This window comes from Tenrec ecaudatus, chromosome 6 (assembly GCF_050624435.1).
Source record: "Tenrec ecaudatus isolate mTenEca1 chromosome 6, mTenEca1.hap1, whole genome shotgun sequence".
Taxonomy (NCBI): Eukaryota; Metazoa; Chordata; class Mammalia; order Afrosoricida; family Tenrecidae; genus Tenrec; species Tenrec ecaudatus.
In genome coordinates, this window is record NC_134535.1 from 68,304,137 (window position 1) to 68,323,738 (window position 19,602).

Consider the following 19,602-nt stretch of genomic DNA (forward strand, 5'->3'; position numbering starts at 1 on the left):
TGTCAGGTTCTTGCAAAATAAAATAGGTAACCTGCAGGGAACATTCATTTGATAATTCTAATAATAATATCACTAATCAAGCCAGTGGTTGAGAATTTTACATTCTAGTGAGAAAAGGGAAATGTACACATATAAGAACGCTTATGGGACTAATATACAGGGAATATTCACTTTGTACATAGAATGTTCGCTTAATCTATACAATTAAGAAACTGATAATGCTGCCTTTATAGTAGACCAGGGATGGCTATACCCCTTAAAGATGTGATTTGATTCTGTTCTCATATTTACTCATAAGAAGAATTTGTTCTTATGATGTGGCCCTGCTGGATACTCGCCCTCATGAAGTGATCACAGAAGATCTGGGTGCTACAGCAAAGTGTGGCGAAGAAATCAGATGGTGCCCAACTACTAGAAAGAATAGTGTCTGGGCTCTTACAGGCTTGTCTTAAAAGATGGGGCCAGCTAAGTAAGATGTCAGCTAAGTCCACATGGAAGGAGCCCACCAGCCCATGCGATCCAAGGATTGTAAATAATCACATCTAAAGCCAGAGGAAGGAATGGGGTTAGAACCTAAATTCTGAATACCTCTTTTACCAAAGACTATGGAGGGCAGCGAAAGCCTCCACGGACTCGCTGCCCTATTGCCAGGGAGGGAAGAGCCTTGCCATCAGACAGTGCATTGGAAAGTAGCTTACTGCTGATAAGATGAGGTTACAGTTCAACACCTGACTCTCTGCTTGCCTTTTTGGCCCCTGCGTAATGTGTTCTAGTTTTATTTTCTACTTTCTTTCGGCTTGTGGTTTATTTTGATGTTGTAGGAGGGTTTAGTACGACTGTCTTTATATGAAGCCCAGGATAGGTTAACGCTGTGGAGACAGTGACTGTATTAACAGTTCCTTGGGGGTGTGGAAAAGGAGGATGGGAGCTAAAGTAAAGGATCAAAGGGGAAGGCAGTGACCAGACCTGATTGTGTGACTATGGCCCAGCTCTTTTTAATATCTATAAAACCCTGAAACGTGTAATGGAACTCGTACGTTGGCAAAGCTTTCTGAAAGACAGCAACAACAAAAAGTCAGATGAAATAGAAACCCCTAGTGGCATAACCCTCATGCCCTGGGTGCTAGGCCTCGAGGTCAGGAGTTTGAAAGCAGTCGCTGCTTCCTGGGAGAAGGATGAGGCTTTGCACTCCCCCCCTTTCAGGCTCGGGAAACTCACAGAGGGATGGTCTACCCTGCAGGCCCTGTGGGGTCGCTGTGAGTCGGAATCAGTTTGAGGGCATCGAGTTTGCGTTGTGAGGTTTCTGCACTTCAGGTGGGAGGCCGAATGGGCCTGACCCAGTGGGGAGGCAGGACCCACGTAATCGCCTGAGTGACAATAGCGGCAGTGACAAGCGATGGGTCCTTCCACCCTGGGCCTTTTCACCGCTTGTTGACCCAACGAAGCCAGCCAAGCAGATGCTCTGACGCATCAGCAGGTTGCGCAGTGTCAGGGTCCCTGCCCGGTCTTCACGGTGCCCTGTCGCCTTCTCTCCCCAGGAATCGGAAGGCGTTCCCTGCCACTACTGGTCGCTGTTTGACGGTCACGCGGGATCGGGGGCCGCCGTGGTCGCCTCCCGACTGCTGCAGCAGCACATCACGGAGCAGCTGCAGGGCATCGTGGAGATCCTGAAGAACTCGGCCGTGCTCCCCCCGACCTGCCTGGGCGAGGAGCCCGACCACACGCCTGCCAGCAGCCGCACGCTGACCCGGGCCGCCTCTCTCCGCGGAGGAGTGGGCGCCTCGGGGTCCCCCAGCACCCCGCCCACCCGCTTCTTCACGGAGAAGAAGATCCCACACGAGTGCCTCGTCATCGGGGCCCTGGAAAGCGCGTTCAAGGAGATGGTAGGTATCCCTGGAGAGCCCCGGGCCCCAAGGTTGGCCCCTTGTGTTAGTGCAAGGTCCCTCCCCTCCCCAAGGTGTTGGGCCTGCCAGCGGGTCTCAGGGCATGTTCCCCTCTGTGGGTTTGCTTGCATAACGTGGTTTCCATCCTCAGAAGAAGCCAGGGAAGAGATAAGAGTTGCCGGAATTGATTGATTGCTGGCAGAAAGTAACAGGAGATGAAAGAGAGCATGCCAGCGGTGGTGGGCTTATTAAATGCATGCAGCCTGACTTCTCATTCAACACTCTCACAGGGATGCCAGCCAGCAGAATTCAACTTCGTGGAGATGGAAGCCAGTGGGCCGTTTCAGTTCAAGCTCTTTGGGGGAGCTTAGCGCCTTCTGTCCAAGTGCTCAAAGGTCCGGCTCTGCCCAGCCCTGAGCTGGGAGGAGGAGCACAGGTAGAACTGAGGGGACAAGAAACAAGACCCTTGATTTTTGTGGGGAAGCTTGGCCGTGCTGTCACAGCCTCAGAAACCCACCCAGGCAGTTCCCCTTCTGTCACAGAGCATCACCCCGACTCGAAGCAGGGAGTAAAGAGTTGAAATACAGGAACCCTTGGTGGCTTAGTAGTGACACATTGGGATGCTAACCACATGGTTAGCAGCTGAAACCCTCCTGTAAAGAGGTACACTCTGGGAAGCCCCGAGGGGGCAGGGCTGCCTGCCCCTATTGGGTCACACTGTGCGTGGGCATCACTCAGTGGCAGTGGTGGGTTGGTTGGTCGGTGGACTTAGGAACAGGCATTTGTTTTTACCTTTACATTTGGACATGTTCTTTCTGAGAACAGAGCGCTGGAAGGGAGACCAGCCAGCTGCCAGGTGACCCTCTGCTCCCAAGAAGACAGGCGCATGTTCTGCCTCTTGTTCTTCCTGCGCCACCTCCTCCCCTCCCCGAGCTTGCTGTCTACAGAGGCAGTTCTTGGTGCCAAAACTGTTCTCGCCCGAGGAGAGCCTGTATCCAGAAAGAGTGTGAACTAGTTAAAGACGCCCTACAGCAATCGCGGAAGGAAGGGCATGGGTGGAGGGTGGTGTATCTGGGGATTAAAAGGTAGGGACAGGATGTTGCCTGAAGCAAGAGCAGTTCGAGGCAACTCCCAGCACCAAGGGCGCCCAGGCCGGGTGTCTCCCTGGTTTGCTGTGTGCCCACCAGAGTAGCAGGGCACCCCTTGTTACACAGCGTCCTCTGATTTGTTCGGAAGGCAAATAGTTCGTGTGTCCACACCTGAGAGTCACGCCTCTCCTAACTTTAACTCACCCCTTCTCCGGCTCCCACTGTTCCTTCCGTATCACCCAGTTAGTAGCTCTCCTCTGACTGGCAGGGGGTTCACAAAACAGACGTCTCTCCCTCATGAGGATCCAGTAGCCCTCATCTTTGAAGTCTTGCTTTAAAAAAAGAGAGAGAAGAAAATACCAGGAGACTGGAAAGAGTCTTCAGGGAGTAAAATAATGAAGGCTGGAGGATGGATTCCTCAGCAGGCTGGGTGTGAAACGCATGCTCCCGCTCTCTTTAGGAGCTCTCGATATGAGTCCTGTGCTTACAGACAGAATGGTACTTATTTAAAACCTTCCCCCCACCCCCACCCCTCCACCACACACACACACACACACTTCATTCAGCAATGCCCAGTACCACGGAGCATCGCGTCAATGGCACTGCTGTATTCTCCATGTTACCCACTAGAGGCCAATATCGTAACGTGTCAGTCCTCCTCTTCCCCCCAGCTGCCTGTGGGCTGTCTCATGCCTACTAGCAACAACTGGACCTAAAATGGGAGGCTCGCTAAAAGAAAAAAATAAAGCCAAAAACAACCAAAAGCCACGTTCTTGTCTTCTAAGAGTTCCTGAGCCACTTCAGGACCTGATTTTTTTTCTTTCTTGGAAACCTAGTTACCCGCAAAAGAACATTTGTTTTTTTTTTCCCTTCTGGGTCTTCATTTGTTCAGTGCATTCACATAGGTTGAGTGCCAACAGGTGCCAGAAGGAGGTGGGGAAGGACCTAGTTCCCGGTCTCCCGGCACGCCCAGGGAAACCAGCAGGAAAGAGAACACAAATGGGAATCGCCTGGAGAGGGGAAGGTCAAGGGTGACCTGGGAGCCTGGTGACAAGGGGAGGGCAAGGCTCCCTGAGATAAGGATGCCCAGAGTGGATGGGCAGGAATGGGGTTCTGGTCTGAGGAAACAGTTCACTTCAGAGAGGAGCCCGGTGGCCCAAAAGCCACACTGAAGCTGGCTGTGGCAGCAGGTTTCAAGGGTAGGAAGGTGGCAAGGTGAATTGGGAGAGGTTGGCTACAACCCGCCTGTGGATGACCTGGCATGCTGGGTTGTGAACATGAGCTTTAAACCCTGCTTCTGCTCCGTGCTGCTCCCCTTTACCCAGCTCCCTCTGCCCAGCTCTTCCCACCTGGTGTCGCTAGTTCTCAGTACACCCGAGGCCCACCTTGACTTGCACCATATGGTTGGCCTGATGAAATGAGAGTGTCCATCAGGTCTCCGTTCCCTTGAGGGTAGTTAGGGTGGTGGTACCTCCTGCTTTGTCCTGGTCTGAGCCAGCTGATGCCTGTTGTCGCTGAGTAGTTGTCCCCCTTCACTCTCAAAGGTGTCCCAGTGTGAATGATAGTGTGGATATTTACCCCGGTCACAGAGGGATGGCCCTGCTTATTCTTTTTCCCATCCGCTGACTGGTCTCTGAAATTTGGGTGAGCTACCGAACCCGTCACACAGAAGTTAGACAGCACACTCTCACTTGAATGGCCTAGAAAGTCGTCAGGTACAAAATACTTTCTTTCCTCTTCCTCGTGTTTGACTTTTGATGGTCACGGTCTCGAGACAAACCTGCTGTATCTCTAAATGCTCAGCCACCCAGCTGCTGCGCGCTCTTGGTGGCCTGCCACGTGGCTCCGCCCCAGCCTTTCCGCGAGAGGCAGGATCGGAATGTCCAGTCCATCCCAACGTCTTTCGCACAGTGGTCGGCCACCTTCTACTTCTGTTTCTGGGTGTGATTTTGGTGTTTGGGCTTTTTATGCCATGTGAACTGAGATGCATTCGGAAAAGCACTTGGGTTTGGTGGCCTTGGTTTTCCCTTCTACTTTTAACCTCTAAAAGTAAAGTTCCCACCCAGCACCTATCCTCCCCTTACTTCACCGAGGCCGTCCATGCGGCAGCCCCTTCTGATGTTCACACTGTCACTTAAAATACCCTTAAAGGTGGAACTTGACTTATAATGAGGTTTTGCTTTATTATTTACTGCAGTTCAACCATGTGAAGCCACTAAATTCATTCTCTCTCTCTTTCCACACTTCTTCCACTTTCTTTCTTCCCTTCCCCCTGTCTGTCTTCCAATGCAATACTGTCTTCACACCCTAGTGTACATTGAACTTTCTTTTACAATCTGCAGTCTGATGGTGAATAGAAGTAAAAGGTAAGTCCTCCTTTGGGGGCACATGTGCTCACACTTTAGATGAATATAGAGATCGGTAATCTCATGCTATTTGGATCCTCTAAATATCACAAAAACTGAAGGTGACATGTTGGTGTTTATTCAAAATGGAGAGAGAATGCAAAAGATTCAGTCGCACTAAGCCAGAATAAATGCTATCATTTCTAGTGGGGCGTTGGGGAGGGGTACGTTAGCAGTACGATTGGGTACCATAAGCTCCTGTGAAGCAGTGTTTTGCCTTCCTGCAAGCCACCTGGCAGAGCGTGTGGCATGGGGTGCAGGAGTCCTCTGACCACTGGGCTCCACGAGCCCCCCAGATTGCAGCTCATCTTGGATCTTCCTTCCTTGTGAAGAAGCATGAGGAAGACACATGCCTTTCTGTGTCCGTTAGGAACCACGAACCCTTTTTCCAAAGGGCCAGAATCAGAAACCCTTTGTCTTGTGTCAGCTTCCTTTTCCAGCAGTACTTTGTAACAAGGCCTAACCTCACAGGTAAGTCTTCGTCACCTGTTATGTGAAGGTTGGTGCTTGCCCCAGGATGACAGGACATGCGTGAAAGAAATCTCTCTCTCTCTCTCAAAAAAAGAAATCTCTCCTACATCCCGAGTTCCATCTTCTCTTCCTCTCGCCTCCATCTTCTACCCCTTCCTCCCTGAAAAGGGTGTGGGGTGCTTCTGTAGTCTACATTTCATACTCATGGAAGAAGTATAGCGTGTCCCCGAGGGTGGGTGTGGGGTAATTATATCAGAACCCAGTCTCCATGGGTTAGCTTGTTTTCTGTGGAGTTTTCATTCTGAACTCGCCAGGAGAATCAACATCCCATCGACAGCCTTCTCAGGGTGGACACCAATTCCCTGCCGTCATGAAGAAGGCGGAAGGAGTCCGGTTGCTATTCAGGGAGGAAAAAACAACATTAACTCATTACAATTATTTTAACCATGTGACCAACCTAAGGAAGTAGCAGCAAAGTAATTAAAACCAAAGACCAAGACAGGATAAAAGTGAAGAAGGAAGCTAGCAAGCCAAGCCATGGCTACAGTCACCCCCCAAAAGAGGGGGGTTGCCAGGTGTATGTGTGTACCAGGAAGTAAATTGAGGAGATTAAGATATGCACCAGATTCTTCAAGAAATGGTCATGAATATGCATTAGGGCAGTGCTGTGATGCTTGGTCAGGAAATAGCTTGCTTTGCTTCTACATGTTGTCCCAGTTGGTCTGGTGACCTCTTTCCAGCTGCTTTCTGTTCCTTGACCGAAGTATTTTGTTCCAGGGTCAATGGTAGGTTACAAGGGCTCTTTGTGCACACGTTTGGCAGCCCAGGTCTACTTAGAGCGCGCACTCACAGACTGGTGCAGTACTTGCCCAGGAGCAAAGGTCTCAAGAGAAACAGGTGATCTGGAAGGAAAGAACGGGTGAATTCTAAACCTGTACGAGGTAGGAGTGGTTAGACACTGCTGCAAACCGAAAGGTCAGCAGTTCAAAAGCACCAACCACTAACAGCTTTTCCCTCTCACTAAGAGCTACCGTCTAGAAACCCCAGGGCACCCCCATCTTATTGGGTCACAATGAGTGAGAATTAACTTGAGGGCAGTAAGTTTTCAGTTTTGTATGAAGTATGTATTTCAGCAGCCTGCGGGACCTTCTCTCCAATTCTCAGGGTAGGCTCGTTGGGAAGCTGTGGGATGGACAGAGATCCATGGGAGTAAACAGGTAGTGGAGCGGGCTCAACCCTTGCACGTGACTGAGTTGGAAATAGGAACCTGCTTGATTTGGTGAGTAAATAAACTATCTAGATACGGGATGATACGATGGTGAGAAACAGGGATGGCTGAACGCTTTATAAATCCTAGTGTTTCTGAAAGTAAACTATTTACAGCTACTTAGAGACCAATGTGCCTTAAAGTCTTTCAAATAGACTTTGTTTGGGGGAGTTCCTCTAAAGCTGTAGTTCTCAACCTGTGGGTTGTGACCCCTTTGGGCATCGAACAACCCTTTCACAGGGGTCAACTAAGACCATCGGGAAACACAAATTTCCAATGATCTTAGGAACCGTGACAACGTTCCTCTATCCATCTCCAGGAGAGTCCGCCCACCTGCAGATAATGCCCCCATATGAGCACCCAGCGTGAAGGATGTGACCCATGCTACACTATGCTTCAAGACAAAATTTCATTGATTTGTCATTAGAACTAAATATGTTCACAATATAGAATTACATATGATTTTTGTGATTCATCATTATGCTTTATGTTCAACTTGTAACAATGAAAATACATCCTGCATATCAGATGACGATTCATAGCAGTAGCAAAAGGACAGTTAGGAAGTAGCAACAAAGTCGTTTTATGGTTGAGAACCACTGCTCTGAGGAATGGAGCGCGTGATTCCACCATGAGCCAGCAGGTGGCAATATTGGGCAGAAGTGAGGGTTTCTCCTCCCGCCCTCCACCCATTGGCTGGTTCTCTGAACAAACTGGGATCACACCCGGATACGCAGACCATGCAGAATCTTATTATTTATGACTGACACTATTAGAAATGTGATCAGAACCGTGTTCTAATTCAGCTAGGGGGAGCTGCCAGGTCCTATTGAAACTACCCAACAGGCTTCCCTTCTGTTGTCTGATACTGCTTCCCATTGGCAACCTGGAGTTGGTAGGAAACAAAGAATGATCGTGGAGTTGCGTCTTCCCTGGGACTTTCAGACGAAATTACAGCCGTCCCGGGCAATATGCCTTTGCCTTGCGATTCTTCCCTGCTGAATTCATCTCGTTCCAAGCTTTCCTTCTCTCCCACTCTGCTCGCGCGCCCCCTTGCAATAAAGCAACATTTCAACAACAACAACAAAACCACCTCCAAAAATGGATGTGTTCTTGGATTTAGAGATGAAAACAGCTCAATGTGATATGTAGCAGACATTACACAAGATAAACTCATCGCTCTAAGTGGGAAGTTGCCTTGACAGATCTGCAGGTTCCTTGTTGGAGAAGCTACGTCCATTATTTCTGTTAATTGAGTGTTAGGGTCATTGAAGTGAGCCGATTAGACTATATGACATGTGTGTGTGTGTTGCCGACCGTTTGCTGGGTTTGTGTCTTGGGATCGACAGCCCTGGCAAGGCAGCCAGAGCACAGGACCTGCTCGAAATCGGTTCTTGCCTTGAGGACAAAGCGGTGGGCAGCGTTGCCCTGGTTTCACTGCTTTCTGAAGACACACCCGAACTTCAGAGGGTTTTTTTGGCTTGGTTTGGGTTTTCTGCTACTCATTACATATGTTTATTTCTTTGATCCTAGAATGTAGAAAGCTTAAACTAATTGCAGGAGGGTTTGAATAAACAGGCCGTTGCCACACAGGTAAATATAGCTTTATTGACCCCTTTTGTTTGATCTGATTGTAAAAGAGGAGTCCCGATGGCCCTTTCACTGTCCTTTCTGATTCTCAGATTTGGGGACCATCTTTCAAAGCAGAGTAGGTGGCATAGGAAAAGTCAATGTGCTATTTTGGCTTCTAGGGAGGGTTAGGAGGGAAGCAATTATTTTTAGAATATGTTCCACTCGCCTCCAATTTTAGAAGAAATAGAAGAGTGTCTTTTAATGCCAGTGAATCCTTCAAGAGATGAAATCTGTAAACGGTGCGTCTTTCAAATCCTTGTCACTGTGATTCCTGCCAGCACACATGTAATTAAAGTGTGTGTGTGTGTGTGTGTGTGTGTGTGCGTGTGCGTGTGTGTTCACACACGGGCACTGGCGGTGGGTGCACACACTGTGTGTGTCCCCATGTGGATTCCTACATAAATAACAGTCAAGGTGATGAGCGCAGACACATTTTAGCAAAATGTCTTGACTCGAAAGGAGCTAGATTGTTAATTCACTACGTATGCGAAAGCGCAGCCAAATTTCACATTCCACCTTGGGGGTGGGGCGGGGCAGGAGCTAGGGAGGGAATGTAGTTGAAAAGTAGGAAAAGATTAAAGACACAATGAAATCAATTAGGAAAAAACGATTGAATTACACTTGTAATCTAATAGCAAGGGATTAACTGGGTAAGCTAACCGGAATGTTTGCCAAGTAATTAAGGGCAAATATGAACTCTGGCTGTAGCAAGAAGTCTCTGGGTTGAAGGCTCTGCTCGCTTTCCTGTTTTTAAAGAATTACATAGTTCCATGATCAGATAGCTTGGGTAAGGTAGTCATTGAGGGACAAGACCACCTACGATGTCCAGTGAACTTGTCTGAGTCCCACAGGAATTCTTTCCTAAGGACTTTGTGTGCCATAGCATTTCCCCCTTTCTCCAAACGGCCTGATTAAGTCTGCCCACAGCCTTCACGTTCCAGGCTGTGTACAGGATCCAGGGGTGGCATGCTCAGGGAATTTTTAATAGAAACTGCCTCGCGTTCAGACTCTCGGTAGTCCAACAAATGACCAATCTGTTTACTGTAGCTCAAGCATTCCTTCTATGTGGTCATGTATATATCAATTGAATAACATATGGAGCTACTGTAATATCAACTCTTTATTAATCAGCTCAATGCACATAAACAAAGAAAAGCAAAAGGCAAATAAATCCCTTCCAGTGTGAACTCTTTGGTGAGTAGGGTTCTTGGTTCTGTCTCAAGGGCTGGTATGAAGGGTTCAACAATTTCCAACATCTTTCTCCTGTCTTTGCCCTCCTTGGGAATACCCTCACCTCCAGCATCCATGCCCCTCCTCCCCGCCCTCCCTCTCTCGCCTCGAGAACGTGGGTTCAAGTATGCTTGTCCCTTTGTTGCGCGTTAACAGATGTGGGTTGCTGCTTAATTATGAGCTGTGTTAACTTTTCGCTTGTGATTTGTGGAATACATGTTTCACACTCAGGCACAGGCAGTGTGGTAGGGAGGTGATTTGGAAACCCGGCACGTTGAGATGTGTATATGCATGTGTTCGGTGCAAAGACATTGATCAAAAGACCCTTGACCAGTCCTGGGCCTCCAGCCATGAGCAGCCAGCTCGCTGCCGGGAGCTTCCAGGCTGTGGGCAGGAACCAGATGCCCCACAGACCCTGCTTCTAATTTAATCCTCATGACGGTCCTCGACACTAACATAGACAGAGTGTAAGTAAATTGTAAAAACCCAGTAGAAGTCCTTTGAGGGATGTCCTCAGGCTTGACCTTGCCACTGCTTTGATGTGGCTCACCACGCCCTTCTTGAAAGCTTTCCTCATGTGGTCCTAAACGACCATGTCCCCACATCACACACGCCCCTACCCATCCCATCCCCGGCACTCCCAGACTGCTGCGCCTGCAGCCCCCAGCGCCCTCGACAGTTCAGCCCAGTATGTTGGGGGTCTTTGAACATTTCCTCTGCTTTCAGACTGCCTCAAAGCAGTCTGCCCAGTGCACGTGGCTCTCTTCTCTCCAGTCACCGGACGGTGAGTGCTCTGTCTTTGTGGAACTGGCTCTGGTCAGAGAGCACAGTGGTTCAATGAGGGCTCACTGACAGCTCTCTCGTTTCCCAGGAAAAATCCCACTGAAGCAGCTGAGCCCTTCCGATTCCCTGTTCCATTGCCCTGGGTCCACCCACCAAACCTTCACCATCATCGGGGTAATGCCGACTCACCGTGACCCTGGAGGGCAGGGTAGAACTGCCCAGTGGATTTCTGAGTATAAATCTTTGCAGGCGTCCACAACTTCATCTTTCTCCTGCAGAGCAGTTGGGGGTTTCAAACTACCAACCTTTTGGTTATCAGCCCAATGCGTGACCCACTACTTCACCAGGCCTCCCCAACAGTGCCCTCGAATAAACCAGGGCACTAAATTGTCCTCCTCTTGTAACATTTTTCCAACCCGTGTGCCCCCTTTTTCTGCCCCAAGAGTACTAGACTACTCCTGGGGAGTCTGGCATTAATTTAGCTAATATTCCGTAGGGCCCCATTTTGTGAGGTCACGATAGCTTCCCAAAGATGTGCCTGAGGGATGTTGCGTGTCCCGCAGGGGAAGTGGCATTCGGTGGCGCATAGTAACAGCAGCTCTGGAGGACAGGGAAGGGACGAGAGTCCCAACTCAAGTCCGGTCACCCGGGGCCTGTTACTGCCAGCTTACGCCTCTGCAAAATGATGGTCACAGAGACGGCTGTGAGGGGCAATGAGACTCTAGGTGGAAACTGCTTAGCTCGACACAGAGGGCGTCTCCAATGATTGTTGGCTTTGGTTGTTAGGAATGTGTTGCCGTTTTGAATGAGTAGCTGTGGAAGAGGGGAAAAAAATCACAGGAGAGTAGGGGCGATTTTTCATTTTTCAACACATCAGGAGGCTGACCCCTGCCTGTGGAATAGAAGGATACGGCTCTCAGCGGCTCCTTCCTTACTTGTGGTGTAAGGAGCTATCTAATGGAGGGTGTGGGGTTCACAGCACGGAGCAGATCCAAGGAGTCACACGCTCAGCCTCTCTGTCACGTCACACCTGGCAGCTGCAACAGGTCCCTGGGGGACTAATTCCTTCGTGGTTGCTGGTGTCAGGTCAGCCTCTGGCTTCTGGCGACTGTGTGCACAGTAAAATGCTGCTCAGCCCGTTGATGTCCCGGAGTGGTTATGGATTATGCTGTTGGCATCCATGAAGTTTTCATTGACTTTTAGAAAAGAACCATCAGACCTTTCTTCCGAGTCTGTGTTAGTCTGGAAGCCAACCTGAAAACTGTTCAGCTTCCTTGCAGCACCCAAGCCTCAACTGGCAGATGGTGGTCGTACATGAAGCGCACTGCCTGGGAATCAAACCTACGTCTCTTGCATGTCGTAGTTATTGTCTGGTGCCATCGAGTAATCCAACTCTAAACGACAGAAGGAAACGCTGCCCTGTCCCACGCCATCCTCACAACTGGTCATGTCTGAGCCCATGGTTCCAGCCACTGGTCAATCCATCTGGTCGAGGGCCTTCCACTTTTTTGCTACCCTGCCATTTTACCAAGCATGACGGCCTTTTCTGGAGACTGGTCGCTCCTGATAGCATGTCCCCAGTAGGTGATACCAGGTTTTGCCATCCTTGCCTCTAAGAAGCACTCTGACTGTACTTCTTCCAAGACAGATTTGTTCTTGTGTTTGTTCTTTTGCCAGCCCATGTCCTTTCAGTAGTTGTGTGTGTGTATGTATGCTTTTATTTTTGTTTTTTAAATGAAATTGAAAAGACAAACATAGGCTGTTTACAGGGATAAAGGGGCAAATATTTAGACTGTGGGCAAATTCACACATCATCTTAGCACTTTTTTAAAAATCATTTTACTGGGGGCTTGTACAGCTCTTATCACAGTCCTTACATACATTGTCTCAAGCTCATTTGTACATATGTTGCTATCATCATTTTCAAAGCATTTTATTTCTACTCGAGTCCTTGGTTTCTTTCTTTTTTTAAAAAAAAAACTATTTTATTAGGGACTCATACAACTCTTATCACAATCCATACATACATCAATTGTATAAAGCACAACAGTTCAATGCATCCATTCTTCTGTAGTCTCCTTATTCAGTGTCCAACTTCCACGTGCATATGAGGTGATGGAAAATGCCATGGCTTTGGGTCGGAGACACTTTAGTCCTCAAAATAACATTCTTGCTCTTCCACTCCTTAAAAAGGTCCTGTGCGGCAAAGTTATCCAGTGTGATGGGGCCTTTGATCTCTTGAGCGCCGCATCCATGAGCATGAATTGTGGGTCTAAGCACGGTGCAGTCCTTAACAAGTTCCATTTTCCTCTGTTTATCCTGCTAAAACCTCTTGGTCCGGCTGTGAGGATTTGGGTACTCTTTCCATTGAGTTGTAGTCCATACTAGAAGGCTACAGACTTTGACCTTCATCAGCAAGTTCTTCAAGTCTTCTTCATTTTCAGCAAGCAAGGTTATGTCATCTGCATATCACAGGTGGTTAATAAGCCTTCCTCCGATCCCAATGCTCCATTCTTCTTCATATAACTCAGCTTCTTACTTTTGCTCCGCATATGGATTGAGGACGCATGGGGAGAGGATGCAACCGTGATGCACCCCGTTCCTGATTTTAAACTGTGACGTCACTGCTGCGTGCAGGCGAGCACTCCATGGACTGCGATACTGACTGAAAATGAATGACGCTTGATTGGTGTATCTTGGTCTTACTGTGTTTGTCTGCCACCCTTCCTGCCCTGTGCCTGGTCTTCTGCATGGCAGCATATATCCCGTGTCTTCTCTAGGAAGTGCTCATGGGGGAGGGGGAGACCAAGGGAGCCCGCTGTTTTGAAGCCCATTGAGACTGGGGGCTGCGTCCGTCTGTCGAGAGCGCAAAGCTAAAAGGGAGTTTTGGGAACAAGTGCCCGGGTACTCAGCGCGACTCTGCTTTCTTCTTCAGGACCTGCAGCTAGCCCGCGAGAGGGGCTCCTACAGTATATCCGGTGGCTGCACCGCCCTCATTGTCATCTGCCTCCTGGGGAAACTCTATGTGGCCAATGCTGGGGACAGTAGGTAAGCGAATTAACCTCCCGGTTCTGTCCGATTCCTAATGCTTTCTAGTAGTTTAAAACGTCCATAAATAAAATGCCTAGAATGGAAAAATAATTCTGTAAGTGCTGGAGAAGACAAACCTTCTACCCCTGAACAAACAGGCACTTAAGACAAGTTGCTATGGAAAAGGAAGGGAAATACAAGTCAGAGGGCCTTTGAAATGTTCATGGGAGAATTGAGCTAAAAGACCATAAACCATTCCCCGAGCTCTTTATGAACAGTTTTCTTGGCAAGGAACTCACATATCCTACAACTGAGTCGCATACCCTACAACTGAGTCACATACCCTCCAACTGAAGACTGGTGCATTCGCGACTTTCTGAAGGCTCCTCATATCTCTCTGCTCTTCCAAGGAGACCGGTCAACGGGCGTGAACAACAGCCGTCTCCACCGGCAGTATTCCAATCCGTGTCGCCCCCGAGCCTGCTTTGCTGTAGGAAGTTTAGGAATGGCATTGCCATATGAGAGAGATGAGGAGGAGGAACCCGGGTGGGAGAGCAGTGAGTATTTGGAGAGCGTCCCTGGAGAATGCCACCAACAGAGCCTTCCTTGTGGTTTTCGGTTGTCCCCTCTGGGAGCACCGGGGGTTTCTTTTACAAGCTCACACCCTCAGAGGGGGATGCCCTTCGAGGGGGATCGCTAAGGAAATTGCAGACAAGAGATTGTGGTTAAATCTTACTTTATCCAGCATCGTTGGGGGACAAGATAAACGTGTATATTCACTTCATTTTAAGTACCTGCATCTTCATTTTCAGCGCAGAGAATTTTTTAATTATACACTTCATGAAAAACGGTTTTGATAGGTATTACACAGCTCTCTGCCTCTTTAGGGACGAAATCTGCTGTCTTCCTCCTGGGGCCCTTTCCTGAAGAGTCTTCCTTTGCTCTAGAGAGAATGGAAGTACTGGCCCTTTAACGGCTGTCCTCGGAAGATGAGTGGTCTCCCTGGGGCTGCACTCTTGGCCTGCTCTGATTCTGCCTCCTTCTTCGGGAACTTAGAGGAGGAAGCCAGCAGGAGCTCTAGCTCTGGTGACCATCTCTGTCCCCTTCCGCTGTTGCTTTTCCATTTCCCTCTCTCTGACTCAAGTTGTTGCTGCTGCCTCTGCAGCCTGGAAGGCAGATTCCCTGGTTGTGACCAAGGAATTCACCCAAGTTTACTTCTACACGTAAAGAGAGAGATTCACACCTGAGGGCAGTGTCCATTCACCCTGGCAAGCATCTTTGCCCAGCCTTGCTCACTAAAGATTTTGGACAGCAGAAAAGAGTGGACGGTTGAGGCCCACCGTATTATGGCGGTTTGACGTTGGTGGTTTTTGAAAGTCCATTTATTTTAAATCTCTACGTGAATTTTCTATGCCACTCTATCAAATACTTCAGATTTCACTCTAAAAGGAAGTTTCACTCTAAAGAAAATGTTAAGGGGTACCGGATGCTGGTACTTCCTTTGGCCTAGTGCACATTCAAGGTCCTGGTTCTAGATAGATTCCCACTCAATTGAGCCAACGGAATGGAGCAGCAAGGGAAGCCAGCCAGGAGTACAGAGGCACCCAGGAAGGAGCTTAGCAGGCCAGGCCTGTAGGGGCCCCTGGAGGAGCGTTACTACATTGGGGAAGAGCAGGGATGGGAGAGAATGAGAAGAGATGCTCTGACTTCTCTCTCTTCCCACCCTCCTCTCCCTTGCCTGTCTTCCCATTGGAGGAAGCTGGCTGGAAGGCATCCTATTTGGAAAGCCTGGGGAATGTCACTGAGAGAGGGCAGCCTGCTGGGGCCTAACTGCATCCAGAGCTGGATCCAGACTGCACCTCAGGAATGAGTCAAGTGCACAATAACCAGCACACCAACACTCCTTTCTTCCCTGCCCTTGAGGTTGAGCAACTGAGACATGAGAACCCCCAGTCTTCATCAGCTTTTAAAACCTTCTTGTTCATTATTCTTCTTCGTTTTACATCTTAAACTTGCTGAGATACAAATGAGCCGATAAGGAGGTCATTCGTTTCTGTCCCTGTGAGTAAGACTGAATGGGAGCTTAAGCTATTCTGCTTTGTCTGGGTCCTTTAAAATGACTTTGCTTCTGTTTTAAAGGAAACCAACCCAAACCAAAATAATAAATGCTGGAGAGGCTATGGAGAGTCTGGAACCCTTCTAAACTACTGAGGGGACTATAAATCAGTACAGCCACTGGGGAGCTTTCTCAAACACCGGGGCTTGGAAATACCATATGACCCAGGCATCCCTCTATTTGGTGTACACCCTAAAGAAATAAGAGCTACAGCGCCAGCAGAATTATCGCACGCCCACGTTCATTGCAGCACTGTTCACAGCACTGGAAGGTGTAAACAACTTAAATGCGCATCTGTAGGAGAATGGGTGAGGACACTCTGGTACTTCCACACAGTGGACCACTACACATTGCTAGATCAATGATGAACCTGTGAACCGCCACATGCTGTGGACTGACATCATACTGAGAGACGTTATTGTTGTTAGGTGCCATTGAGTTGGCTCTGGGAGGCAAGGCACACAGAAGGAAACGCTGCATGACCCTGAACCAGCCTCATAGTTGTCCCTGTGCCTGAGCCCATTGATGCAGCCTCTGTGGCAGTCCAACTCATCAAGGGCCTTCCGCTTTGTCACTGCCCTTCCACTTTACCAAACATGACGTCCAGCTCCAGAGATTGGTCTGTGCTGACAATATGCCCAAACATGTACAACAAATCTCACCATCCTTGCCTCGGAAGAGCACTCTGGCCTTACTTCTTCCAATAAAGATCGGTTTTTCCTTTTAGCAGTCCTTGGGACTTTCAGTAGTCTTCTCCAGCACCACAGTTCAAGTGCATCTATTCCTCTGTGGTCTTCCTTATTCATTGTCCAACTTTCACAGGCATAGGGTGCAATGAGGACACCATGACTTGGGTCAGGTGCACAGTAGAGCTCAAAGAAACATCTTGCTCTTCAATACGCTAAAGAGGTCTTGTGCAGATTTACCTAATGCAATACATCTTTTCCCTTTTTAAAATGTTAATAGATCATTTTATTGGGGGCCTTTAGAGCTTTTATAACTATCCATACATCAGTTTTGTCAAGCACATTTGTACATATGTTGTCATCATTTTTTTCAAAATATTTTCTATTGAGCACTTGGTATCAGCTCCTCTTTTTTCCCCTCCCGCCCCCACCCTTCCACCCTCATGAACCCCTCATAAATCTTACACCATCTGCTGCCTCCCTTCACCCATGTTTCTGTTGTTCATCACCAGGGAGGAAGGGGGGCAGTTATACATCGATTGTTGCAATCGGTTCCTCCTTTCTTCCCACCTACCCCCACCCTCATGGTGTCACTACTCCCATTACTGTTCCTGAGGGGTTATATGTCCTGGATTCCATTTGTTGAGAGCTCGTATCTGTACCAGTGTACATTCTCTGGTCTAGCCGAATTTGTAAGGTAGAACTGGGGTTGTGATAGTGCTGGAGAGGAAGCTTTAAAGAGCTACAGGAATGTTGTGTGTTTTGTCGGTGCTATGCTGCACCCTGGCTTGCTCGCCCCTTCCTTGTGACCGGCTTTGAGGGGATGTCCAAAAAATCGATATGATTGTTTGTTTTGAGTCTTCTGATACCTGATCCTGTTGACACCTTGTGATCACACAGGCTGGTGTGCTTCTTCCATGTGGGCTTTGTTGTTTCTGAGCTAGATGACCACTTGTTTATCTTCAAGCCTTTAAGACCTCAGACACTATATCTTTAAATAACTGGACACCATCAGCTCTCTTCACCACATAATGCAATACAACTTTTGATCTTTTGACTGCTGCATCCATGAGCATAGATTATGGGTCCAAGTAAGACAAATTCCTTGAAAATTTCAACCTTTTCTCCGTATATCATGATGTTCCTTATTGATGTATTTGTGAGGATTTTGGTTTTCCTTACATTGGGATGTAATCTGTACCGAAAGCTACCATCTATGATCTCCATCAGCAACTGCTTTAATTCCTCCTCACTTTCAGCAAGCAAGATTGTGTCATCTGCACATGGCAGGTTGTTAATCAACCTTCTTGCAATCCTGATGCTGCACTTTTCTTCATGTAACCCAGCTTCTTTGATGATTCGGGCAGCATTCCAGATTGAGCAAGGACAGTGCAAAGATACAACCTCGATATGCACCTTTCCTGATTTGAAACCTTGCAGCATCCCCTTGCTCTGGTCACACAATTGCCTCTTAATCCATGTACAAGTTCCAAATGAGCCCAATGAAATGTTCCAGAATTCCCATTCTCTCAAGGTTATCCACAGTTTATTATGGTCCAGTTGAATCCCTTTGCATAATCAATGAAACACAATAAACATCTCTCTGATAGTCTCTGCTTTCTGCCAAGATCCATCTGACATCAGCAATGATATCCCTTGGTCCACATCCTCTTCTGAATCCGGCCTGAACTTCTGACAGTTCCCTGTCAGTATGCTGCTGTAACCATTGCTGGTTGATCGTATGTGAGATTTCACTTGTGCACTATATCTGTGATAGCATTCTATAGTTTGAGAGTCTATTAGAAATCATCTTTCTTTGGAATGGGCACAGATATGAATCTTTTCCAGGTAGTTGGACAGATTTCCTGGCATAGGCAAGTGTGTGCTTCCAGTACTTCTTCAGCTTTCTGAAACACTTCAGTGGGTATGCTGTTAATTCCCAGAGCCTTGTTTGTGACTAATGAGTCGAGTGAGACAATAACAAAAGGCCAAAGATGGCCGTTTAAAAATCTAAACCCAAAAACAAGTTAAAGGTTTTCATACCAAAAGAATCAGACTTGTTTGGTGCTCAGAAATGGGAGGGGAAGAGAGAGAAGGAGAAGCAATAAGCTAAGGGGTAGACAGGTGTGAATGTGCATGAAGGAGAAGATAATGTCCTGTAAGAGGGAGAAGGGGAAAAAAGAGGGCAGGACACTATTGGGAGGTTTGATAAGTTGTTTGTTTAAATTGTTCAGTACAAAAATAGTGATCTGAAATGTAAACTCCCACCTAATCCACAATAAAAGGTTTTTAAAATGAGGCTGCTTTTCTATCTCTTCTAGTGACTGAGTCCCCGACTCCCTGTATTTCATTCCCACCCCTCCTGCTCCATAAAAGGCCTTCTTGTCTGATGACCCCAGAGGAGCCCTGGTGGCACAGTAGTTATGCATTGGGCTGCTAACTGCAAGTTCAATAGTCAAAACCACCAGCCACTCTGTGGCAGGAAAAATGGAGCTTGCTACTCCCATTAAGAGTTACAGTTATGGAGTACTTGAGTAGAGATCCAATGTCCATCTGCTACCTTAATACTAAGCCTATAAACATATGTACATAGATCTATTTCCCTATAGTTACATATAACTATATTTACATATGTCCATGCCTGTATTTAGACCTCTATAAATCCCTTTGCCTCCCAGTTTTTTCCTCTATTACCTTTTACTTTCCTCTTATCCCACTATCATGTTCAGCCTTCTTTTGGGTTTCAGTAATTCCTCTTGCTTACATTGCCCTTAATCAAGCCCTACCAGGCCTCTTACACCCTCCTTGCCATCAATTTTAGATTGCTTGTTGTTCCTTTGTCCCTGGGGTTGTTAACACCTCAATGCAAGAACACTTTGTTCTATTAAACTGGCATTCCATGATGCTGACCTACCTGATAGGATCACTGAAGACAAAATGAGTGCATAAGCAAATGTGGTGAAGATAACTGATGGTGCCTGGCTATCAAAAGATATAGCATCTGTAGTCTT

At 47.8% G+C, this 19,602-nt stretch overlaps 1 protein-coding gene across 1 annotated transcript in view; it reads left to right on the forward strand.

Moving 5' to 3' along the window:
• PPM1H (protein phosphatase, Mg2+/Mn2+ dependent 1H) overlaps window positions 1-19,602 on the forward strand; it is a 207,571-nt gene that overhangs the window by 28,835 nt on the left and 159,134 nt on the right. The window contains exons 2-3 of the mRNA XM_075552793.1: window positions 1,539-1,883; window positions 13,695-13,807. Of these exons, the coding sequence (XP_075408908.1) occupies window positions 1,539-1,883; window positions 13,695-13,807 (458 nt within the window). The remainder of the gene's footprint in view (window positions 1-1,538; window positions 1,884-13,694; window positions 13,808-19,602) is intronic.